The following is a 26,870-nucleotide window of genomic DNA, read 5'->3' as shown; positions in this document are numbered from 1 at the left end:
CCCAAGTTAGGAGGATTTTTTATTAGGAAGAAAAATGAACTAGATCAAACTCAAACACATTAAACCTTAAAAACCTCATAAAATATAAAATATAGGTTAATTCAACAAAATAAAATAAATTTATTTTCAATCTAGTTGTCACCTATCACCTGGAAATTACCAAAATACAAGATATTACAACATCAACAAATCTTATTTCATGTATAATATGAACACAACTTGTGTTCATTAAACCGTCGTGGACGAAGGCTCTCTCCTGTGAAATTATCTACAATTTTCTCGAGTCAAAGATTAAAACCATTAAATATACTATCTCTCTTAATTATAACGTTTAATTGTTCATGTGTATTTATTATTCAATGGTTAGGATTTCACTGGACCTTCCAATGACTGAAGAGAGGATCCATTCCCGACCGTCATAGGGTACAAGGGATCGTCCTCCTCACATGAGTGGGCAGTCAACCATACATACCTTTCTCCCTTTGGTTAAAATAGGTCACTCCATACTGAGCACCATCATTGGCATCATCACTCAGTTTTTTCTCAATTTCACATGGTAAACATTTCACATGACATACATTTAACACGATAATTCTCAAGACATTCATCGTCGAAATTGTTCACACAAACCATAATCCGAACACAAGATCAAATATTCAAAAAATCACTTATTTAACGGTGCGCCACATCTTATCGATATGTATCACCACCTAAACACATTTTCATAAACAACCAAATTTACTCTATCTACCATCTCTTCAGTATAAGTTAATGAATTTATATAGTCTTTTTTGGCATTTGATGAACTCAAAATAAATGTTACATTAAATTTGAATGTGACTGTAATATATAACTGATCGTGAAAGGTAAATAAAAATTACATGTATATACTCTAGACAGTATATAGAATAACGGTTTACACACAGCAGCTGAAAATTCTAATCGACGTCGCATAATTCGAAACAGATTCTGGTGTTTTATAAAGAACAGCTTCCAAACAGATCAAACTCTTGGGTTCATGATGGGAGGAACAAAACACCAGTTACCAAAAGAAGTTGGTGAGAACAAATTCATTTCCAGCAAACCAGGTGTCATTACCTCCTCATCCTCATTATTCTTTCCAAAATATTCAGCTTGAAAGTACTGATACCAACTATTAGTAGAACTGACTGGCACTAATGGAGAGGACACTTCAACAGTGTCTCTGCTTGATATATTTTTCATTGGAAGAGAAGGAACAATGTCCTTAGCAGTGGTATGGTCAGTGGTGCTTTGAAGGTCAAGGTTGTGATGAGGCTGTGGAGGCATGAACTGAGGTGCACAAGTGAGGGATTGAACAAGTTCTTTAAAGTTTATTGGATCCACTCTGTATACTTTGATAGGTGTTCGTGCCATTGGTGCTATTGGTGCCTTCTTATTCCATGCTGGTGACTTTCTTACTGAGTGAAGCCAAGAATATTTGGATTCAAAAGGGTATTCGTTTTTCATTGATCCCTTTGGTTTCTTAGTAATTTTGGATATGTATGAAGATTTAGATGAAGAATATGAGCTAGAATAAGATTCCATGGTTCTATTTATGTTTTTTGTTTTCTAACAAGATAGAATGCAGTATAGTATATTTTTTAAACTTTATGTTATGTTGAGATATACATTTAGGTATATATAGATAATAGATTAATGTTGTAAGTGTATGGACAATAAATATGAGGACAATAATAATTGAAAGTGTGGAATTGAATTTCAACAAAGGCTAACGACCTAAGTAGTGTGAGGCAGCTGAGGAATGAGAAGAAATTGGACCTTTCTTTTTGTATTTGACCGTCAGCTAATCGATATATACATGTAATGGCAAAATAATGTGGGAATAGAATTTTCTTAAACAGCAACATAGCTAGAAATATTAAAATATTAACTCCAAAATTATCTTTTGTTAACGTTCACTCACAACATTTAATTAATTAATGTCATGATATTGAAGGGTGAGAGTCTGTCTAGACTCTAGATGAAGATTCAACTTCAAGATGAGTTGAGTGATATGTGATAAGTGAATGAGAGATTATTGGAGCACTTGATAATAGCAGCCTCTGTCCCATACCACGTGTATTTTTTATCTGTCTTATTCAGAGGGAATGAGTATATATGCATGAGTGAGTGAGTGTATTGATTAATGGTAAAGCAACGGGGACAGACCGGCGGAAATGGTCCCCCCCGCCCACCATATTTGCCTTCCAGATAATGAAACTAGAAGAAAATGAATAATTTAACAGAAATATATACCCTACTTATTTTTTATTTTTCCCAAGACTATGAGTAGAGTTGAAAGGCATTACATAGTAAATTTAGAGAGGCACCCATGCTAACTAATGTCATGTTAAATAATTAAAATTAAAAGTTTTTTTTTAAAATTTTATGCATTCAATTAATTAAAAGTAAAAAAATTAAATTAAAATGCATTAATTATAACAAAATATTTCTATTTTTGATTCATTAACATGTGCCTTAAGGGCAGAAGTTATCATTTCTCTAAAATAAAATAAGCAAAAACTTATTGCTCAAAAGGAAAGTTATAATGCCATATTTTAAAGACAATTAAACTAAAGAAAAATGATCCCGGAAGTTTCAACTCTATTAAGAAGATGTCCATAGAAAATACTCTGTATAATCTAGATGCAAACATTAACTTGGTGTAGTTATTGACGCTAAAAAAGATCAGAAAGAGTTTAGGTGGAGCCATCAAACATACTCTAACACTTGCATATAGATCAATTAAACATCCATATAAAGTACAAGAGGATGCGGTGGCGCAAGTAGACAAGTTGTCATTTCGATCAAAATTCTTAACATTGGAGATTCAAATGAAGAATTATTTGCAGCAAGAGTCTAACAGTTTTATAAGGAGGGATATCACAAATTCTAAAATCTTACTTAGGGAAACATGCCGACATTGACTTCACGATAACAGTGATTGAGGCGTTAAGCTGATAACATTAAACAAGCACGCGGAGGCAACCCATTTAATTTTAATTTTTCAATCAATTTTCAATTCATGTCACGTCTTAAACATTCATCATATGATTAGTTATTGTTTGCTACCGGTAACTATGTTTGTTGAACTTGAATGAACTGCATAACCAAAAAAATAAAAATAAAGAATTGTTTTTGTCTCAGAGTTCTATTCTTACCACTAAGGAAGAGGGCTAACTTATCACTAAAGTTCAAGAGCACGATAAATATTGTGGCTTGTTGCGGAAGCTACTAATCATAATCACCATATGTTTTCTTTATAGCATAACCAATGAGAATTCAAGCCAAATATTTTCCACTTTTTACTATAATTCTTTCAAACATGTGAGCATCCATATGTTCAAGTGTTGTTTTTCTGGAGCTTGCATTGGTTCTCTATAGACTATTGATTGTATTATCATACTTATGAGACAATTGTTTGGTACTTTAAGCCTTTTCAAGTTACTCTTATTTATTATAAACCTTTGCTAACCCATTTTGAGTCTCTCTTTGTTGTTTTAGTGATGAACCATGCCACAGGGTTTTCAACTCAATGCTATATCTATATAATTTTTATCTGGAGTGATTGAATCATAGGTAATCGGTATGGTTTGAAATTAAGTTTGAGATTGTTCTTAACAACATCTTAAGTTTGGGATGGGGTACTAGTAGAACTTAGTTAAAAAAATGATAAAACATTCTAGACTAAACCATAATAAAAATGACCTACACAAAAAAAAAAAAAAATAGAAAAACAAGAGCCAAGAAATAAAAAATTGAATAAGTAGTTCTATTAATACCAATGTTCTTTGGCAAAAAGAATGAAGGCTGATAATACTTTAATGTTTACGAATCTGTGGTTTGTATCTAACACCAAATCGATTATTAGCATACACTCCCCAAATATATCCCTCCTTAACCTAGACCACATCAGGGGCGGAGGCACATAGAGCTTAGTGGGTGCACATGCCTACACTAAGTTTTTTGAAATTATTAACTACTATATTTATATGTTGAAATTTTGACCATGTAGCCTACACTCATCTATTATTCAATTGAAATGTTAGAAACTTCTCTATTGCACTCACATAGAACATGGTATACACACTTTCACAATCAGACATTTGTTTTTGTCTCACTTTTAGTTGTCTTACATCTATAATAAAATTTCATTAAAAGAAACACAAACACTACATACAATACAAACAACAAACCTCACTCATCTATACTTTCTTCCATTATTGATTTTTAAAGGTTAAACCCCTATTGTAAATTTTAATTTTACATTTCCAATCTTATACATTTATAATTTATAACTTATTTATAAATGTAACGAGGGGGAACATATTTTATTAATTTGTTGAGCTTAAATTTGGGTTAATGGTGAAACTTAAGATGCTCACTTCGTTCGACATGTTTGAAAACCAGACTCTATTGATAAAAAAATGTTGCGCACCGGTGTTGTTTCGCTTCGATTTAGTGTGTTACACCTTCTATAGTTGAAGTATCAAAAACTGCAATTACATTTTCTTGCAAAATATATATAATGGTGCCCCCACTATTCATATTTTCTGGCTCCACCACTGGACCACATTATATATTTTTTTGTTGTTGTTGAGGAATCATAGTATATATAGAGGTTATTGTTTATACATGTCTAATCTCATCATTCACTTGCGAATGATCACATTTAAAGTATGAGCAGAGCTATGTATGGATTAGCCAACCAAAATTGACAACCGGGGTATCGAACATGAGACTTTAACAAGAGCGGAAACCAAGGTCACAAGTCAACATCAAAATAATTATATTTGGGTAGGACATATTATTCAATATCAAAATTAAAAGAGTTGTAACTCCAAAGGGTTTGGTTTAATGGTAAAACATCAAACCCTTGGATATAAGTTTAAGATAACAGCATTCTGAATATCAATTATTGAGTTTTTATAGTCTTTTTGACATTTGATGAGCTAAAAATAAAAGTTAAATTAAATTTGAATGTTACTGTAATTAATAACTGAATGGAATCTAGGTAAATAAAATTACATGTATAGAATATAGACAGCATATCAGAGAACGGTTTACATGCAGCAGCTGAAAATTCCAATTGATGCCTATGGCTATGATTCAAATGGAATATTGAGCTGGTGGGATGAAAACACCAATATATGTCTTCACTCTTCGGTAGTAGAGAAATAATTAAAGAGAGAAAAAAAAATGAAACTATTCTAAAAGGCATAGCAAAAAGAACAGGTTCCAAACAAATCAAACTCTTGGAGTGATGATGGGAGGAACAAAACACCAGTTACCAAAAGAAGTTGGTGAGAACAAATTCATTTCAAGCAAACCAGGTGTGATTACTTCCTCATCCTGATCAGAATTCTTTCCAAAATATTCAGCTTGAAAATACTGATACCAACTATTAGTAGTACTCACTGGCTCTAATGGAGGGGACACTTCAACAGTAATAGTATCTTTGTTTGATAAGTTTTCCATTGGAAGAGAAGGAATACTGTCATTGACAGTGGTATAGTCTGTGGCGCTTTGAAGATCAAGGTTGTGATGAGGCTGTGGAGGTATGAACTGAGGTGCACATGTGAGGGACTGAACAAGTTCTTTGAAGTTTATAGGATCCACTTTGTACACTTTAGCAGGTGTTGGTGCCATTGGTGCTATTGGTAACTTCTTATTCCATGTCTTTGTTGGTGACTTTCTTACTGAGTGAAGCCAAGAATATTTGGATTGAGTAGGGTATTCATTTTTTATCGATCCCTTTGGTTTGTTAGTGTTTTGAGATATGTATGAAGATTTAGATGAAGAATATGAGCTAGAATAAGATTCCATTATCCTGATTTATGTTTCTGTTTTCTAAAGAAGATATAAAATATGGTAAGGAATATTTTCAATATGACTTTGAAGAAGTTATTATGATTCAAGAGATTAGGTAATTAGTTACTATTATATGTTTGTGATCCATTTATGTATTTATAGATTTTTTTTTTTGAGTTATTGGGGAATAATAATTGAAGAGTGTTGAATTGAAATTAGAGAGGAACCTTTCTTTTTGTCTTTAGCGGCGGCGGATCTATACATCTTGCAACGTAAGTGGTGACTTAAGTTGAGAGGGGATTACATATATAGGAACCTCATTTCTAATCATTATAGCAATTTTTGTAAGGAGACAAGTAAACGAGGATGTCTATTGTTTAGTTAAGATGGTCCGGTCTATAGTTAGTTCTCATATCTTAGTCGACGTATTAAATATCGCAACGAATACATCTTGATTAATGAAACGTTATAAACAACTTTATGTTAAAAAATAAAGTGGGAATTAATTTAAGGGACCAAATGATCAATTAAGCCAATAAATATATAAATTCAAGTGGGAATTAGTTCAACCGAATTGACAAGATTTAAACTACGTCAGACGGGAGAAGATTCCCTCCAGTGAAATCATCTACAATTTTCTCCAGTCAAGGATCCAAACCATTAAATACACTATTTCTCTTAATTTTAACATTTAATTGCTCATGTGTATTTATTATTCAATGGTTGAAATTAACTGGACCCTCCAGTCACTGGAGAGGATCCTTTCCCACGTCAGACCTAGGTTAAATCAGACATGCATTTTCTTAAATAGAAGAAAGCAAAACAGTTTTTTTTGAAATCTATTTCTTTAAAATGGCCAAACTATAAGTCATGAAAAAAAAATTCAATCATCACTTTTTGTTCATACTTTTAAGTCAACCTATGTGTAACATTCATATTTTTGAAGGAAAATTTCCTAAAAAGTTTAGAACGCTATCAGAATGTCCTCAAAAAGAAATTGAATTTTATGACTAAAATATGAAATTTTAAGCAACAAAAATATAAAAAATTCATATTTAATTTATTTTTTGTTAAAATTTTTTATTTATTTTTTAAAAAAGACTCTTAAAATATTCTAAACATTCCTGAAAAATTTGATTAAAAAATATGAAATCTACACAAGAATATTCTAAATATTCCTAAAAAATTTCATTCAAAAATATAAAATACACAACAGTTGACTTCAAAGTTGGCACAAAAAATGGCGATGAAAGACTTTTTTGAACTAAAAGTTAAAAAAATTATTTAGAGATATTAAAATGAAATGTTGGTATATTTATAAGGAGAAAAACATATTTAACCTAATTATTTATGTATGTATATATGTTTGTCTTGATTAGTTGGGCAAATTAAGGCCTCAAATCCTTTACAGACATTGTGTTACCTTTTTATTTTTTATTTTAAAAAACCTCTTTATAAAATTTGTCATAGCCTCTTATTTTCTTGGGTCAGCTTTATTCAAAGTACATTTTTTCAAAAAAATAAAAGGTAATATAGTTGGATGGATTCCTATTTAATGTTTGATACATATTAAAATATACTCCAAGTTAGTTGAGTTGAGATATTAATAGATGACTTGATATAACAGCCGCCACATGTTGTTATTCCCTTAGAAAAGAAAAAATTGTGGTTCTGTTCTATTGACTTTTTTTCTGTCATATTCACTGTTGTCTATTCAGAGGGAGGCATTTGTATTACTTCTTATATTATTGACGGCAACGCTACGAGAACAGACCAATTATTCTTCCCATTCCTGTGCCGCCATATTTGCCTTTGTTCGGAATTTGGATTGCATAAAGAAGCTAGAAATAGAAATAGAAAAAATAAATGAAAATGAAAAAAATTGTGTATAAAGAATCAGTCAAGAAAAAAATGAAATGAAATAAAGTGATTTTTGATACACTATTTGATTAACCGATGATGGAGCAACAAGTAAAGGAAAAATTATCTTCACATATATAATTTTAATCCTTTTAAATATATAATTTTTATTTTCTAAAAGGTTAAGTATATTTTTATTTTTGAATAAAGGTTAAGTATATTTTTAATCCTTTTAAATATATAATTTTTAATTTCATTTTTATTCCTTTTATAAAATAAATGAAATCAAGTGAATTTTGATGCACTATTTGATTAACTGATGAAATAATAAGTAAAGGAAAAATTATCTTCACATTTTTCGGTTGGGTTGACAAAAGACATTCTCATCAAAAAAAATAAAAAACTAAGATTTCAAATATCACTAAGGAATATCTGTCCAAAAAAAAATATCACTAAGGAATAAGGATTAAAGAATTCACAAAAACAAAAAATATTAATTGTTTCTTCTTTATCATATCCTACCGAACAAAGTAAAGAATTAGAAGGCACCACACTACGACTAATTAAATTATTATTCGTTGGGCTCCTTTTATTGAATAGTCTCCAAGCAAATAACAACACCCTCGAAGATACTCCAAATTAAGTTTAAATGAATATTAAAGTTGGGTTGCTCAACTCGAGTAATAAGAATCTCATTAGCATTCTTAACCTAGTCAAGTGAGTCTTTATTCATGAAATGCTCAATGGGTGATCAAAGCAATGTGGGGGTCTAATGGAGTCTGTAGATATTATTGATTTCCTAGACAGAGGCAAGATTCTTATGGACTAATTTGTGTCTTTTAGGATGAATAAGAAATACAAAGAGGGACATATTTGAGCAAAAAGGGAGAGGTTAGTATGGATCATGTTGGAACATGTGTGGAAATTGAGTAAAAAGACTAAACACAAATTCCCATGTTGGGTAGAACTAGTGTTTTGTGAATTGAAAAAGACCCAACTAGTGTTGTGTGAATTGAAAAAAGTGGAAGTCCTACATCGAATGGAACACACACATTAATAGTGTTTATATACTGGGGGTGTACCTCTAATTAATGGGGGTACATAATTATGTGAACGAAGTAAGCACTAGAGAAAAAAATATATATTGATATATATTTTATTATTTGAAAATGATAAATTAAATAATTAATATAATTAATTTAATCATTATTATTAGAAAGTGATAAATTAAATAATTAATTTAATCATTATTAGAAAGTATCATTATTAGAAAGTGTTTTCTTAGTCCTCAGGTTTTGCTAAAATATTTGGGTACGCAATCTAATATATTTTAGTACTTGATCTGAAATATATTTTGGTACATAATATAGTGTATTTTGGTACTCACTTAAGATATTTTTGTACTAGATCTAATATGTGAATTACTTAATCACAAAGTAATATATTACTTGTTCCCAAAGTTTCTCACTTATTAGTTGTGAATTTTCCCCTATAAATAGAGAACTCACACAGTGCATTCCACACACCAAAGAGTTTCATTGAGTTGTCGAGAACTCTTTCTCTCTTCTCCCTCCAGCTTGTGTTAACGAGCTATTCTTCTCCTCATCTCATTTTTCTGTCCCTTCGGAATTAAGAGTGTTCTTAAGACCATAGTCCCTTTTCGGTTTAATGTCCCTTCGGAATTAAGAATGGTTTTAAAAACATAGTCCCTTCGGTAATATTCGGTAATATACGTCCCTTCGGAATAAAGCGTACTTTTAAGATCATAGTCCCTATTTGGAATAGCAATGTCCCGTCGGAATCAAGAATGATCTTAACTGTATATAAATATTATAACAATATTTTTTCTATTTGAGGAGAAATGGTGGTATCACCATATTTGAGTGGTCGTAGTGCCATATTGATGTTTTGGAGAAATTAAAGCTAGAATAGTGATAACACCTTATTTGAGTGGTCTTAGCACCATAATAGAGTGGTTACAATACCATATTGGTTTCAGTATTAAAAGAATGGTCTTGGTACCATATTGGAGGTGTAATTCTCGAACGGTTTTCTACAGTGCAGTAGTTAATCGAACAGTTGTAGCTGAGCTTGTTTTATCCTGGAGGCGGCGTGGTTGATGGTCTGCTTTGCACAATTTTGGGCAGTGCCGCGAAACATCTTAAAGAGAGCGACCTGGTCGTGACTCAACCTAGTAACAACTTCGGTAGAAAATAGAATTTGGAAAACCAAAATACAACAGTTTGGAAATCCAAAAACAACAGATCATTTCATGGATGATAAATTAAAATGGAATGAGATAGTAGAAATAATTAAGCAAAGATTTTTTTACCCAATAAGTCGGCTCTTTTTTGCAGAACAATTCGAAATTGATATTGAACATGGAAAAGACTAATTTGATCCAAAAACGTTTACAAGTCAATTTTATAAAAGGACAACAAGCATTCATCTACATGGTGTGTTAGTGTTGTTTTGTGCTGAATAGAATAAAGATTGGAGGTAGCAACCTCCAATCAACCCTAGCCACCATTTTTAGAGATTCAAATCATTATTCTTTATCTCAAACCTTCATCCATTTCAACTTGAAAGCATAGTAGTTAGAATCTTAGAGTTTTAGAGTAAATTATTAAGTGAGGCTACAAAGACTCACCTTCATCTTCAAAGGATTGTAACTTATATTTTTCATTTCTATTTATTTATGCAATTATGTTTTTATCTCTTATATTTTCCATTTCTATGTTTGTATTTAAGTTCATTATGAACTAACCACTTTTGTGGTTAGGGAATGATAAGGTAATAATTATGTTTGTAAGTATAGTTTGTTACAACCCTTAAAGCTTCTTTCAAACAAATTGTTTTAACTTAAAATATTTAAAATAAAACTTGATCTTTTTTAATTTGGATGTTATAGTTCCCTGGTACCGATTGGGTAAGGGAATGGAAAATGTTTGTTTGATATGAATTAGTCTCTACGCACTCAAAAGTGAAGGGAACAAGAGAGACTAATTTGCACAAGTACTAGATCTTAGAGGAGCCTCTTAAGCATTGGGATCTAACTATGACTCTTGTCATAGGCCAAAGGCTCAACAGAATATCACTTCAGTGGGAAATGCTGATGACCTAACCTAGCAATGTAGCATGTTAAAATTATGTGACTGCACTCCGATTGGACGTCTTCACGTGCCTAACATGAAGGATGAGTTGCGATATACTCCCAGTGGCCACGAGGTGGCCAGGAAGCTATGCGAAGCTATAGCTCTTTACATCTTTCCTTGGGAAGTTGTACGAAACTATAGCTTTCATCTCAGAGTTGTAACTTTCTAAATCTTGCAAACGTCTATCTTTAACAAGTTTCCTTAACCACACTTTTTCACTTGAATCTCTAATTCATTTTTACATGCTTTATTTACTTATGCATTTTACAACTTTAGTATCTTAAGTTCATGTCTTTGTTATTTGCTTTTTTGGACCTTAAATAATTAAGCTTAGTATTTGAAAGTGCTTCAAACTTTTCCACGACAATCTTCGTGGGATCGATATTCTATTTATTCTTTATTACTTGTCGCGGCAGTGTATACTTGCACTTTGTATATATTGGAGAATAGGTAACTATTTTTCAAGCATCATATTTCGTATTTATATTGACGGTTAGAATACAGAACTATGTATACCTATAGGAAAAAAATACATGCAGTTTATAGGAAACTTTGAACGCTTAATCATTCTGAAATTTTAGTGTAGACCATCTTTACAAATGGTCAATTAGTACTAAAAAAAGTCTAAAATCCTAACGGCGACGAACATCGTCGTTTATTTTTTAAAGGGTTAATTATGTTTCTAGTCCCTATAAAATAGCGACCTTGTAAGTTTAGTCCCTACTTAATTTTAATAGCATTTTTAGTCCCTAATTTTGTTTTTCTGCACTGAGTATTAGTCCCTACTCAATTCAAATTTGTTTAATTTATGATTAAACTCTTAAATTTTTGAACAATTTTTTGCAGACGTGTTTAGAACATTACTAAAAGTTCGTCCGCAAAAAATTATCGCAAAATTTGATTTCTACATCCAGATTTTATTACTTTTTATCTTTAACTTTTGTCGTTTTAAAAAATTCATATTTAATTCATTTCATGTCAGAAAATTCTAAATTTTAGTAAACGAACCTTTCATAGTGTTCTAATCTTGTCTCAAAAAAATCGTTCAAAAATTTAAGAGTTTAAGGATAATTAATCAAACTTTGTTTTAGCAGGGACTAAAATTATAAGTAAATTTTTTTTTATAGGGACTAAAAATGCTATTAAAATTAAGTAGAGACTAAACTTACAAGGTCGCTATTTTATAGGGACTAGAAACATAATTAACCCTTTTTTAAAAGGGAGTTGTCTTTTTATAGTAGATGTTAATAATCATTCTAACATTTAATTGATATCAGTTAATTTGATTAAAACAACGAAAAAAATAAAAATATAATTCGGCGCTGACATCAATCAAGACACCACTTTGAACGTAAATATGAGAATGGACATGAGTTTTTATTTTTAAATAGTATCGCCGATCAGCGTAAGAATCCTGATAAATTTAAAGATCGATCCACGATGGACCATTACCATTTATATGTAGAACTCACCCTACCATTTGTTTTTCATATAATTAACAAGCAGGCCCGGCCTTGAGGGGGTGCAACAGCTCAACAGAGCTGGGCCTCCCTCAGCCACGGGCCTCAAAAAAAAAAATTAATACCCACTAGTACTACTGCACTCCAATTTTTTTTAATACCCCCAGTCATTTTCTGTCACCTTGTTTTAGCCTTTTAGGCCTATTAGAATTAGATCCTCTTGCTTTTGGTGTTAGGTGGGGGTTCCTCATGTATACGGTAGTCATTTTCACCTTTGGGTGTACCACATATATACGACACCTTATATTTATCTTTTAAAAAATATAAATAGAACATTGCTCTTTTAAAAAAAATACGTTTTGATTTTATCACTGACCTCTTTTCATTCCTAGAGCCGAGCCTCCAAATTCTTAGGGACGGCCCTGTTAACAAGATATATACAGTAGTAATCATTTATTTAATTTGTGAAATTCAATTCAATATCTATAATAAAATATTAATTAGAGTAACTCAACTTGAAGTTATCTGTCGTGTAACTTAAGCTTCCCTACAGAAACCACTAATAATACAGCTAGCTGTCTATTTTCTTTATCTATATTAGGGGCCCTTTAATTGCCATTTTTTGAAGTAATCTTGAAACATGACAAAAAAAGATAAGAGCAAAGGAAGCAAGCTCATCAGGTACATGAAGGCACCATTAAGGTTCCTGGTAAAGGTAAAGGACATGTACGTCAATGGCATGATCCAATGTTCTCGTGATTTTTCCTATGTAGATCCTGCAACCATGGTATGTCCCACGCAATTTTACTCCTTTCCTAGGAGCTTCAGTGTTAACTCTACAACATCTACCACAAGTGATGATGATTTCAAGGAACTCGTAAGGGCTGCTTCGCTTAGGATCAGAGATGAAAATCGTGTTGAGTTGGGTAAGGATTCGATGAAAGTTCTTCGGAGTCACAGTGTTGGCATTGGAAGGATTGAAGAAGACGAGGTATGTGAGTTTGAAGATGATGATAATATCAAGGTCAAGCCCCTTATTTATTCTAGAAGTAGAAGTTGTACAATGAAACTTTGTATTTTAAGATTACAAAGTTAATTAATAAGCATGTGTTATTCGTAGTAGAGGAAGCATGTTTTAATTATTATTATTAATAATGTAATAATTTTTTTACAATGTCTCATATGATAATTAAACTTTGTATTTTAAGATTACAAAGTTAAATTCACATATTGTTTATTCATGGGTGAATATTTGAACTTGAATTTTTAATCTTTTTTAGAGGAATTGGATTTAAAACTAATGAAACAAAATGTTAATCCTCTTTAGTCAACGTTTAAAGCAAATGAATATTATTTTTAGAGAGTCTATACTCTTGAGAGCATGTTAGTGGGGCTTTCTTCCTTGCAAACACATACTCCTGTGTCAAAGATGGAGTAAAAGTCAAATTAACTCCCTTACCACCAAATAAAGTCAATGAAAGAAACAAGGAATCAAGGTTATTGGTGTCTTTGGTGACAGAAGAAAAATTTCCAAATCAACCAAATGACAGTTTATTTCCAAAAGATGATGGTCCAGTCAATGAAAATGCTTTCGAGGTAGAAATGCAAAGAACCTATGGTATCTCAAATACCTTTGAATGTTGCCAATATTTCTCCTATATTTGGATGATGAACTTGATATAAACTCGAAGACGAGTTCTATTCAACCCAAGGAGTATGATACCTATTAAGACGAACTCTTCAATTGCCACCACTCTACCATACTATTTTCTCCATTCCACCACCCTATTATTAACTTTATGTCAATCAAGTCACTATGTTTGACGGTCTCTAATTTGACTACGTTGTGTTTCCATTCATGTCATTAATTATTACCGCTATTTCAACTGTAAATTTGTCTCTAGAATTAGAATGAATAGGGGACAATACTTTCATGTATTATATCATTTGAAATATATAAAATTGTAAGTTTCTCATTTGAGATTTAAAGAGTGACTTATGAGTCATTGATTTACGATGGACCACTAATCCAAAGAACTCACCCTGCCATTCGTATAATTAACAAGATATTTAATCATATATTTATTTTGTGAGATTAGCAAGATGTTAATCATATATTTATGTTGAGAGATTCAATATGCATAATAAAATATCAAATGGAGTACCTCTTTAAGTTTATTAAGATAGATCTGTGTTAGGTTAGAATTCTCTATCTTTTTGATGGAAAAGTCACATATCTTTTTATCTATCTATCTTTCTCATCTTTTATTTTCTCTCGCATCTTTTCTGATCATTCTCTCTCTCTCTCTCTCTCTCTCTCTCTCTCTCTCTCTCTCTCTCTCTCTCTCTCTCTCTCTCTCTCTCTCTCTCATATCTAAAGTTACTAAAGGTAAACAACTGAAAGTTAGTCAATCTATTTCCGGCATATTAGAGCTAGCTGTCTATTTACTTTATCTATACTAGCGAAAAGACGGGCGCTCGCGTGCCAGTCTTTCTGCTCTTTTTATTGCACTAACGTTTGAAAATTATGAACGGTATTTTTTTATGAAATTTTGATTTTGATTAAAACTAAATATAAATATTTGTTGCTTTCAAATCAAAGTAAATCAAATTAACCATGATTATCTATTTCAATGACACCAATAATATAACAAAAAAATAATATAATCTAAATTCTTATTTTTAATGACACCAACAACAATCTTTATTATGGATATAATTGGAATAATGAAACATAAATATAAATATATTCATTTAATTTGTTATGCTTTTTAAAGGATAAAGGGCGTGCTCATTCATAGTATAATAACAACATATTCTTGGCCAATATCTTTGCTAAAGGATCTTGAGAGATGCATCAAAAAATTTATCTGGAGTGGAGACATATCTCAAAGAAAGCTTGTTCAGTGGCATGGAAAAAGTTATGCAGACCTTATGAAGGGAGTCTAGGTCTTAGATCCTTAATCAAGATCAATGAAGCTGCTAACCTCAAATTGTGTTGGAATCTTGTCAATTCAGATGAACATTGGGCAATCATTCTTAGAAGCAGAGTTTTCAGAGATAGACAACATTCCTCAATTTGGAGTAGTGTGAAAAGTGATTATTCAACAGTTCTTGACAACTCTAATTTCTTAGTTGGTGATGGTGAAAATATATTTTTTTTGGACTGATAGATGGTGTGGCCCTCCTTTATGTGATATATATCAGATACTTGCTCATCTTCACATATTTCTTACCTCAAAAGTCAGTGACTATATCCAAAATTTTCATTTGCACGTTCATTGGCAGCTGCAACAACAATATCCTTCTCTCAGACAGACTGTTGAATTTACTATTATACCTATGGATCATAGACAAGACAAGCTTATGTGGTGTGAGTCCAAGACTGGTGACATTACCCTAAAGGAAGCTTACCTTTTTAAAAATCATTATATGCAGAAGCTTCATTGGGCTTCTACTATTTGGAGTGTTGACATTCCACCTTCAAAATCTCTGATAGCATGGAGGATTATGCATGACAAGATACCTACAGATGAAAAGCTTATGGAGAGAGGATGCAACATTCCTTCTATCTACAATCTATGTCTTAATAATACTGAAACTACTTTCCATTTGTTTTTTGATTGCCCTTATGTAGTTAAAATTTGGAACTGGCTTGCTACCACTCTAAATATTAACTTACACTTCAATGACATTGAGAAAATTTGGCACATTTGTGATAGAAGATGGAATCCTCAGTGCAAGATAATCATCAAAGCTGCCATTGTAAACATTCTCTCTGTGGTTTGGTTTGCAAGAAACTCTGCAAGATTCAAAGGGAAAGCTATTCATTGAAAATCTGCAATTGTCTTAATTTCATCTAATGTTGCTTTGTCAGGTAACAGTTCCAAAGCTACCTCCAACTCCTCTATGACTGACTTCACCATCATAAAGAAGTTTAATGTTAACATACACCCCCTAGAGCCCCTCGGATCAAGGAAGTTATGTGGTATCCTCCTCTCAATAACTGGATTAAAAGGAACACAGATGGATCTTCATCATCAATGTCTTCTGCTTGTGGTATCATCTTTAGAGACTCTAATGCAGATTGTTTTCTTTGTATCTCAGAAAATCTTGGTTTGGTTTCTGCATTTTATGCTGAGCTGCTTGGTGCTATGAGGGCCATAGAGACATCCTTTCAAAGAAGTTGGACAAATTTTTGGTTAGAGTCAGATTCTATGTTAGTAGTAATGGCTTTTTCAAACAATGATATTGTTCCATGGCAGTTAAGGAACAGATGGTCCAACTGCATGAAGCTCTTGATTAACATGATTTTTATAGTCTCCCATATTTTCAGAGAAGGAAATCAGTGTGTTGATTCCCTTGCAAACTTTGGCTTGGCCTTGCAGGGATTATTTTCTTGGGAAACAACACCATCCTTCCTTTCTAGTTTTTTGGTTCAAAACAAGTTAGACATGCCTAACTGTAGGTTTGTTTCCTTCTGAGGGTTTTGGCTATAGTTCCCCCTCTTTTGTATCTGCTCCTTTTCCTTAATATTATCTTTGGTTGCAGCTCTTTGATGTAACCTCTTTGGTTTAAAAAAAAAGGATAAAGAGAAAAAAACTAAATATATACTCATATTGTGTTTGTTATACTTTTATTTTAATATTTAAATTTACTCTTATCTATTTGTTATATGTGTTATTTGTATTGAAAGTTGAGAGTTATATATAGACTAGCAAAAAGACGGGCACTCTGCTCTTTTTCTTGTGTTAACGTCTGAAAATTATTAACGTTTTTTTTAATGAAATTTTAATTTTGATTAAAACTAAAAATATAAATGTTTGTTGCTTTGAAGTTATAACAAACCAAATTAATCATGATTATTTATTTCAATGACACCAACAATAAAAAAAAATCTAAATTCTTTTTTCTTAATGACACCAACAACGATTTTTATTATAGAAAAATTTGTTTAATTGGGATAATGAAAAAGTAAGTATAAATATACTCATAGTTTGTTACACTTTTTAAATGATAAAGGGAAGAAAAAAAACAGAGAAAAAATAAGTGTATATATATATATATATATATATATATATTCATATCGTGTTTGTTACATATTTTTAATATTTAAATTTATTCTTATCTATTTATTATATGTGTTATTTGTATTCAAAATTGAGTGTATTTTTTAAAAGAAAAAATTAAAGTCGGTCCAAAAGAGTTGAAGTTATCTTTTTAATATATAGTATAGATAATGGGCCCTCTAATTACTATTTTTTAAAGTAATCTTGAACCTATATAAAAGGCCCTCTAATTGCCATTTTTCGAAGTAATCTTGAAACATGACAAAAAAAGATAAGAGCAAAGGAAGCAAGCTCAGTAGGTACATGAAGGCACCATTAAGGTTCCTGGTAAAGGTAAAGGACATGTACGTCAATGGCATGATCCAATGTTCTCGTGATTTTTCCTATGTAGATCCTGCAACCATGGGATGTCCTACGCAACTTTACTCCTTTCCTAGGAGCTTCAGTGTTAACTCTACAACATCGACCACAAGTGATGATGATTTCAAGGAACTCGTAAGGGCTGCGTCACTTAGGATCAGAGATGAAAATCGTGTTGAGTTAGGATCGAAAGCGATGAAAGTGCCTCGGAGTCGCAGTGTTGGAATTGGAAGGATTGAAGAAGACGAGATATGTGAGTTTGAAGATGATGACAATATCAAGGTCAAGCCCCTTCTTTATTCTAGAAGCAGAAGTTGTGCCATTCGCAGTAGAGCAAATATGTTTTAATTATAACAGGTAATATTCATTTTACAATTGTTTCTTATGATATTTAAACTCTATTTTAAAATTATAAAGTCAAACTCTTATTATTTTGTTGTCAACAATTATATATGTTTTTATTTGTCATATATATAATAGAACTTCCAAAACAGTGTAAGTGAATTAGTGTTATATATATCCTTCACTTTAGTTAATGAATATTGATGTTAGTCTCGTAAATACTCTTCAGATTATAGGTGAAGCGTGGGTTTGAATCTGCATGCAATTCTCTATCTCTAAAATCTTAATTAATATGATATTGGTGTCATCAATATCATCCTTGTATTACTTTTGTATTTGTGTAAATGATGAAATATAATATTTGTTTTCTCTAGTCACGGGGACTTAACCCTAGATGTAAACATATGATAGGCAGAGGTAATGTTGCTTGCTACTACTTAAATTGTATGTGTGAAATTCAAAACTGTTTACATATTTCTTATTCACGGGTGAATATTATGAACTTGAATATAAAACTAATAAAACAAAATGTTCGATGATGTATATATCAATCTTAATTAGTCAACGTTTAAAGCAAATAAATGTTTTTAAGAGTATGTACTCTCGAGAGCGTGTTAGTGGGGCTTACTTCCTGGAAAAGTTAGCATAGGAAAGCAAGCAATTAACATGGTTGATTTTAGGTGGCATTTAGGGTGGGTAGGAGGAATACTTTCCCATGATGGGAAAGTTGCTTTTCAGCCATAGATATATTATTTTTATAATTCAATGGTTCAGATCTAAGATAGGATACCTGCTTGTGACTTTTTGGCAATTTACATGGAAAAAAAAAAAAGATACCCCAACTTCAATTGTTTATTGCTATTTTGTTAATTATAATTTTCAGATTAAATTAATTGTATTGATTAAATACTACTGTCTTTGTACATTCAAAGGTCAATTTCTAATTATTTTTTTTTTGAAAAAAAAGGTCAATTTCTAATTGCTTTAACTAATTATTAATTACCCTCTAAAAGAACTAAATTAAGTAATTAAATCATACTTAAATTATTTATATTAACTGTTGCTCTTTTACAGTTTTACCCCTTCATCAAACACCAACTCTCCTCACCTTCTTTTCCGCCTCTCCCCTTCCACGATGCTTCACAAAAAGCAAAAAGAATTTCATGATACTTTCAATCCTCCCGCCATCTCTCACTCATCATCGTCCGCAACTGAAAACAATAGAAGCTCTCCGAACCGTCAACGACATGGATATGTTTCGATTGAAGAGAAAATTGGGGTTTTGCCACACATGAATTTCAATTGAGAGGGGTTTGGTAGAGACACATTTCACTCTTGCAGTTGTAGATCCAGTATGGACTTATTGGAATTACAGAATTTTGGTTATTCTGGGTTTCATTGATATTTTGGTGGAGATGGAATTAACACTTTTATTGTGAAACTGATTTTGATTCTCTTGTTTTGGTTGGACTTTGGAGAAGGAAAAGAACATAGCTGAGTTCTGATTATGTTGAATGGGATGCCATGGAAGATGAGGGTAAAAAACTCGCCACTGATTTGAGAAGATGGGGGAGGTGCAGATTTGTTTTCACAAAAATAAGTTGTGTATTATTAAAATTATTAAAACTATTATAAATACTCCCTCCGTACCTATATATAACCACCCATTTGACTAAAAAATTGTCCCTATATATAAATACCTTTTCAAATTACTAGATGCATTTATTATTTTTTCCTAAAGATACCCCTAATTAATAGTATTAACTTATCTTGAAATATGAAAAGTCAATTTAATACACATATAAACAAAGGATAATTTGGTAATATTAACACACAAAATATACACATTAATTGTACTAACAACTTTTCTTAAGAAATGTGAAAAAGGCAAAATGGGGTTACATATAGGGACGGAGGGAGTATTACATTTTTGTAACACTTGATAAAGAAAAAATAACCTGTGTTAACTGGCACGTGGCAGTAAAATTGCAACTTTCCCATGGTGGGAAAGAATTGTTGCTACCCACCCTAAATGCCACCTGATTTTATTGCAAAAGCTGGCAGAGCCTTCCTTAATAAATGATAATAGTATTGTTAAATGAAGTGATGATGATCGTCTTACCCAAAACATGGGGATTTGGATCCTCTCATCTTCATTCTTTCGTGTTGTTCATCTTACCTTAATCTCAACCATTTACTAACTTTTTTTTTCTCTCTCTTCTTTATTATTATTATTCTTGTCTTCATGTATCAATCAACCAAGTTGAATTGAAAAAGGAGATATGGCTGAACCAAAAGGGCCGGAGAGAATCCACATATCAAACATGGTTGACTTTTTATTGTAAAGAAAAATGTTAACATGTCTTATGAGCATACCCTAAGAAACTACATATACTTACTTACTCTTCTTGTAATCAATTTCTCAAAAGTACAAAACCTATTATGTTCAATGTAAGATTTCTAATCTTGAGTTCTTTAAAATGTACTTTTGGAGGTACAAGTTAACAAAACCCTATTGTAAAATGGCATTGAGTTACTTTCAAAAATGTCTTAATTATACATTTGACCGCCTAATTTTACAATTGTGTGATTTTAAAACCTCTTGTTTCAAATGAGTGGTGTTCATCCTCTAGTTTTTCAATTGGACGACTTTTAACTCTAGTCTCAATTGAGCGATTTTGACCCTCCAATTTACCTCATTTCTGATGTCATAACCCACACAAATTTTGACCAAATTTTAAATAAATTATATCAACAAATATCTAACGTAATAATAAAAATAAACATCACCTCAAATATGATTAAAAAAAGTGGTCTTGTTAACGAGTACCCCCGGAGCACTCTTTAAGCTATCCAGAATAGGCAATTATTCTTTAAAAAAGTCAAACATTTCGATTTTCAAGACATTAATTATATACATTTTCATAATATACTTACTAAATATGGTCCTTAAAGAGTGTCCCGGAGACACTAGTTAACATTTCCCTAAAAAAAAGTAACACGCTACTCATTCAATATGCTGGAAGAATTTTGGATAGACTAACAGAAATATAAGATTCAAATTGTGGAGGACCTAGAGTTTGGCATAGAAGATGACACATGTTTAGTTGCGTATGAGGAAGAGAAAGAATCTTTGTATTCAGGGCCAGATGTTTTGCAAGATGATGCTCCTTTAGTTGATACTTTTGTTAAATAGTTATATGAGGACTGGTCTCTAGAGGCAGGTAAAGACGCTGATGACAGAAGGTGTGTTGTTCATTGTCCGAGCAAAGTTCAGGATGTGGCAGGTTTCGACAAGGTTCACAAAGGAAATGTTTTATCTTTTGGTATTGGTAATTGATAGAAGAAACTAAGGTCATGATACCAGTTGTTATAGAGAGGAAAGATCAATGGTTCGTAGAGAAGGAATATAGATCAATATATATTTCCAATCACCTAAAGGAAGGTTCTAAGTTTAAAAGTCAAAAGGGTCGACCCAAAGAGGTCAATCTTTGTTGGGCTCGACGAGCTTAACGCAAGTGTAAATTAAAATTCCAAAATCCAAAAGAGATTGGATCTTGTAGCGCAGCGGTAACGATAAAAATGAACATCAATATTTAACGTGGAAAACCTTCTAATACCGAAGGAAAAACCACGGGACAAACTCCGAAAAAATATTCCACTATATTAAAGAATATTACAATATTCTCTCCACTCTCTTACACACACAAGAGATACAATATAGTGTTTCCCGTGAGACCCACTCCTATTCTAATGCTATTATTTTATAGCACCTAGGAGTTATAGAGATGATACTCACCCGATGTATTTTTCCCACACTCTCTGGATTTACTCAACACTCTATTTTTTCCTCACACACTTCTACAAACAAAAGAAGCTTTATAATTTTTTTCTTCTTCTCTTGCTCTCTCTCTACTTCTATGTTCTAAGAACTCCTCTATTTATAGAAGAAAAGAGGAGTAAGAGTTGGAATTGATTCACACCTCTTACACCAAAAAGTCAAAGAAATTAGAGTGTAAAAGTTTGAATGGATTTCAAAAATTCAAACTTTTCTGCACAACTAGCCAAGCCACCAAAAGCTAGAAGAAAAATGGAAATTTGCTTCGGCTGGATATTTGTAGACAAATGCATCCTTGCATTAAATAGGTAGAAGACTATTTACAATTACTTGTAGTAATTGTCTTTGGCTGGAAACAATACCCACACGTGGTGGGGCCAACAATTCTCCCCCTCCAGCCAAAGGGAGATATCCTCGCAATTCATTCACCTGCGATCCATGCCGATCAACTCGGCACAAAGTTGAAGCTTTTCACGTGCTACAACCTTCGTCAACATATCCGTGGGATTTTTATCGGTGTGAATCTTTTCCAACATAAATTGTTGTTCTTCCGCTGCTTGACGCAACCAATGATATCTGACATCAATATGCTTTGTACGAGAGTGGTACATCACATTCTTACTCAAATCCAAAGAGCTTTGACTATCGCAATGGATAACGTACTTTTCCTGCTTCATTCCCAATTGATCAAGAAATCTTTTTAGCCAAAGCATTTATTTCCCTGCTTCAGCCATGTCAATATATTCCGCCTCTGTTGTTGATAAGGCAACACATTTTTGCAATTTAGATTGCCATGATACAGCACCCCCTGAGAAAGTAAACACCATTCCTGAAGTAGACTTTCTACCATCCAGGTCACCTGCCATATCAGCATCTGTGTAGCCTTTCAAAATCGAATCTGATCCTCCAAAGCATAAGCACTTATCAGAGCTTCCTTTCAGATACCTCAAGATCCACTTCACAGCTTCCTAATGTTGTTTACCAGGATTGGAAAGAAACCTGCTAACAACTCCAACTGCATGAGCAATATCTGGTCTAGTGCAAACCATTGCATACATCAAACTCCCAATTGCTGAGGAGTAAGGTATGGCAGCCATAGCTTCTTTTTCATCTTGACTAGTAGGACAACTCACTCTGCTGAGTTTAAAGTGATTGGCTAACGGCGTGCTGACTGGTTTAGCACCCTTCATGTTGAATCTTTCTAGAACCCGATCCACATATTGTTGTTGTGACAACCATAGCTTCCTTGCTTTCCGGTCTCGCAAAATCTTCATACCTAGAATTTGCTTTGCAGGGCCTAGATTTTTCATGTCAAAAGATTTTGACAATTCCTTCTTCAAATTACCAATCATATCCTTATCTTGTCCCACGATCAACATATCATCTACATATAACAGAAGAATGATGAATTTGTCACCTCGAAATGTTTTGACATATACACAATGGTCTGCATCTGTCTTGGTATATTCATGACTCATCATGAAAGAGTCAAATTTCTTATACCATTGTCTTGGAGCTTGTTTTAATCCATACAAGCTCTTCTTCAATTTGCAAACCAAGTGCTCCTTTCGAGTCTTCTCAAATCCTTCTGGTTGAACCATGTAGATTTCTTCATCTAAATCTTCATGAAGAAATGCAGTCTTTACATCCATTTGTTCAAGCTCCAAATCCAAGCTAGCAACCAATCCGAGTATAACTCGAATTGAACTCATCTTAACAACTGGAGAGAAGATTTCATCAAAATCTATTCCTCGCTTTTGTCCAAAACCTTTAACGACTAAGCGAGCTTTGTACTTCACTAGCTTGTCACCATCATTCTTGAGCTTGAACACCCACTTGTTCTTCAGGGCTTTTCTGCCTTCAGGAAGTTTCACAAGCTCATAAGTATCATTTTTCTGCAAGGAATCCATCTCTTCTTGCATTGCCTTCATCCATTGGATTTTATCCTTATGAGTTTGAACTTCATCGAAACTTTCTGGCTCCCCCTCATCAGTGATGAGGATGTACTCCGAACTAGGGTACCTGGTAGATGGTTGATGATCTCTGTTTGATCTCCTGAGCTGAGATGTTGGGGATTGCTCTCCCTCCTGAACATCTTCATCATTATCACCATCTTCAATTGCTGGCTCGCCATCAACCCTAGGGTCTTTGTCAAGATCTCCCCCTTATGTGGCAACTCTTATAGGAGGAGTGGTCGGTGTAAGATCAACCTTACCATCACATTTTGGTGTTTCTGGAATAGCAGAATCCGACATAGTTTCTTGCTCATGAAACACTACGTCTCTGCTTCTAATTATTTTCCTCTTTTATGGATCCCATAACCTGTAGCCAAATTCCTCATCTCCATAGCCCACAAATATGCAAGGAATGGCTTTATCATCAAGTTTTTGTCTATGCTCCTTATTTACATGAGCAAAGGCTTTGCATCCAAACACCTTCAAATGAGAGTAACTTATATCATGTCCGGACCATACTCTCTCAGGAATGTCAAAGCCCAAAGGAACAGATGGAGATCTGTTAATCAGGTAGCATGTGGTTTGAACAGCTTCACCCCAAAATGGCTTAGGCAGCTTAGCCATTTTCAGCATACATCTAACTTTCTCCATAATGGTTCTGTTGATTCTTTCAGCTACACCATTATGTTGTGGGGTGCCAGGTGTTTTATCTTGGTTTTCGGGTGTCAAACATTGATTACGTTTGAACCTTTTAAACCGGTGATATCTTATTTTTTCTTGGGAAGGGAAAAAGTAAGCAAAACCCTTGAGAATCGAGGTCCGGGAGTTGTTTTCGCTACGGGAAGGTGTTAGGCACCCATAACGACTATAGTATCCTATAGGAACCGTCTTTAATTTCTACGCGCGCGCTTTATTTTTAAATGCTATTTTGAAAGTGTTATTTACACCTAAAGGTATTCTAAGTGAAGAATTGGAGGGAGAAGAATGTTTTTGAATTTTTATTTTAGTTGAATTGAAGGAATTTTGTTCCTTGCCTACGTACCCGATTAAGGGATCAAATCCACCGTAGTTCTCTTCAAAAAATTGTTTTTGTTTTTGTGTTGGTTGATTTTAAGTTTGAAAATAGGATTTTGAAGAATGGAGATTGAGAGGCCTTGAAGGCATGAGAATTTAAGAAAAGAGTGGGGTTTGATTAGTTATTTGCAAAAACAAGTCAAAGTATGATTAAAGTTTATTGAAATTTGATTAAGAAAATGAAAAGAAAAATCAATGGGGTTTTGACCCCAAGGTTTATTGTGAAAAAGATTTGGGTGAAGTTTGTTCATATTTTTTTGGAAAATAATTTTTCTAAGTATAAAGCCTAAACATACATCTAAACATACAATCCTAAACATACATCTAAACATGCATATTCTAGCTATAGTGGTGTGTGTGCATGTGTCGGTGCTTGTGTCGGTGTACATCATTAGAGTCCATTGTCCTTTACATCATACCCTAGATACATTCTATGGCCTCTTTGCCAAGAAATTAAAATCATGGAAGTAAAATATTACAAGAACTCCTAAATCTTTACATTCTAATTTTTGCATGAAATTGAAAACTTAAAGCGCAAGAAATGGGATGGAGAGGAAGATGAAGTGTGAATGCTTATGAAGAATATGAGACATGAAATGAAAGGGTTAGTAACACAAGGAATAATAAGGATTGAAATGGATGCAAGTGAAATAGCATAGGGAAGTAATGAAACTTGACAAAAAAGGTAGAAATCCTAGCACACAAAAGTGGTAAAATATGCCTAAACTTTGTCATAAAATTCCCACAATCATAAGGCCTATAATTTTCATGCCATGACAATCTTCAAAGAGTTTCACTTCAGCTATGACACGAAAATTATAAGACAATATTACACCAAGAATTATGACACATTTAAGCATATTTTACACTTTATTTCCACAAACAATTATTTACATGACTTATAACACAAGGTACTAACAAGTCACACTCCAAAACAGTAAAGAGCGACTCTAAATCAGGGGCATACGCATTGCAAACTCTCATACCAAGGACCAATATACCATAGCAAGACTTTGGGATCAAGAATATGCAAAATTTTCATAAGAAATTATCAAAAAGTGACACAAAGCCACAAGAAGTCTCCCTATATATTCTTATCAATTTTCAACATACCAAAATATCATGAGAAACCAATTTCAAGCATCAAAAATAATTGCAAGAGAGTTCACAATTTTTTGGAGGTTTTAACAAGGCTTTAACAAAATTAAAAGCACTAAACTAATCAAGAAATCAACATTTTCACCAATATTTTTCTAGCCAACATTAACAGGTAACAACCACCAAGAATCAACAAAAATATTAAGAAAAGCACTAGGAAAATTTTCTAGGAATTTTTTAAAGCAATTTTGAGTGCACCAGGGTGTAAAAAATCAATTTGCGGGGTGAAAATAGCACAAAAGTAAACTGGCAATTGAAAACAAAGTCAAGCAGGCCCAAGCCCAAATCCAAAATGCAGAAACGGGTAGGGTTATGGATCGGGCTTATGGGTTAGGATCATGGTTCATGGGTTAGCCATAAGTTAAAACGTGAAAGAGCTTCTTCTTCTTCCCCCATCGTTCCATTCCTTCCATTCTCTCATATTCATCTACTTCCTCCTTCATTTTTTCAGCACAACACTTGAAACATAACACACTCATGCATCGAATCACATCCTTTCCGTCATATTTCCTTGAGAAAAAACAATTAAACACAAAAGATTCACCTAGCTTTGGATCTGGAATCATGATTCTATCCTAAAATCGTTTTTGCAATTAAAAACGAGTCAACCTTTTCGGTTGGCTCCAGATTTCGAGTTCCTCCCCTTTCTTAAACGTTCACTCTCTTTTCTTCTATCAATCGTTTTTCGTTTTTAAACACGCAGCATAAGCAGGAACAAATACACGCACCAACAAGAAAGAACGCAACAATAAACACGCCAAAGCTTA

At 32.8% G+C, this 26,870-nt stretch overlaps 4 protein-coding genes across 5 annotated transcripts; 2 read left to right on the top strand and 2 right to left on the bottom strand.

Moving 5' to 3' along the window:
* Positions 1–817: 817 nt before the first annotated feature.
* LOC146901196 (uncharacterized) lies at positions 818–1,603 on the bottom strand. The gene has a single exon (XM_085734804.1). The coding sequence runs from the start codon at positions 1,564–1,566 to the stop codon at positions 1,003–1,005; it is 564 nt and encodes a 187-aa protein (XP_085590930.1). The 5' UTR covers positions 1,567–1,603; the 3' UTR covers positions 818–1,002.
* A 3,367-nt stretch (positions 1,604–4,970) lies between these two features.
* LOC146901195 (uncharacterized) lies at positions 4,971–5,941 on the bottom strand. Its single transcript, XM_085735869.1, has one exon. It carries the CDS (start codon positions 5,845–5,847, stop codon positions 5,269–5,271), a length of 579 nt encoding a protein of 192 aa, XP_085591995.1. The 5' UTR covers positions 5,848–5,941; the 3' UTR covers positions 4,971–5,268.
* Positions 5,942–12,937: 6,996 nt separating this feature from the next.
* On the top strand, positions 12,938–13,570 carry LOC146901194 (uncharacterized). The gene has a single exon (XM_085733879.1). It carries the CDS (start codon positions 12,948–12,950, stop codon positions 13,401–13,403), a length of 456 nt encoding a protein of 151 aa, XP_085590005.1. The 5' UTR covers positions 12,938–12,947; the 3' UTR covers positions 13,404–13,570.
* Positions 13,571–17,596: 4,026 nt separating this feature from the next.
* On the top strand, positions 17,597–20,533 carry LOC146901193 (uncharacterized). 2 transcript variants are annotated; one of them, XM_085733878.1, is made up of 2 exons: positions 17,597–18,093; positions 20,342–20,533. In XM_085733878.1, the coding sequence occupies exon 1, from the start codon at positions 17,635–17,637 to the stop codon at positions 18,082–18,084; it is 450 nt and encodes a 149-aa protein (XP_085590004.1). In that variant the 5' UTR covers positions 17,597–17,634; the 3' UTR covers positions 18,085–18,093; positions 20,342–20,533. The 2 variants fall into 2 exon arrangements, with proteins under 2 accessions (XP_085590004.1, XP_085590003.1); XM_085733877.1 differs by lacking the exon at positions 20,342–20,533 and adding an exon at positions 18,308–18,453.
* The last annotated feature ends 6,337 nt before the right edge of the window (positions 20,534–26,870 follow it).

This window comes from Medicago sativa, chromosome 8, assembly GCF_051527215.1.
Source record: "Medicago sativa cultivar Bolivia chromosome 8, Bolivia_mono, whole genome shotgun sequence".
NCBI lineage: Eukaryota > Viridiplantae > Streptophyta > Magnoliopsida > Fabales > Fabaceae > Medicago > Medicago sativa.
This window is presented reverse-complemented; position numbering and strand designations above follow the sequence as displayed.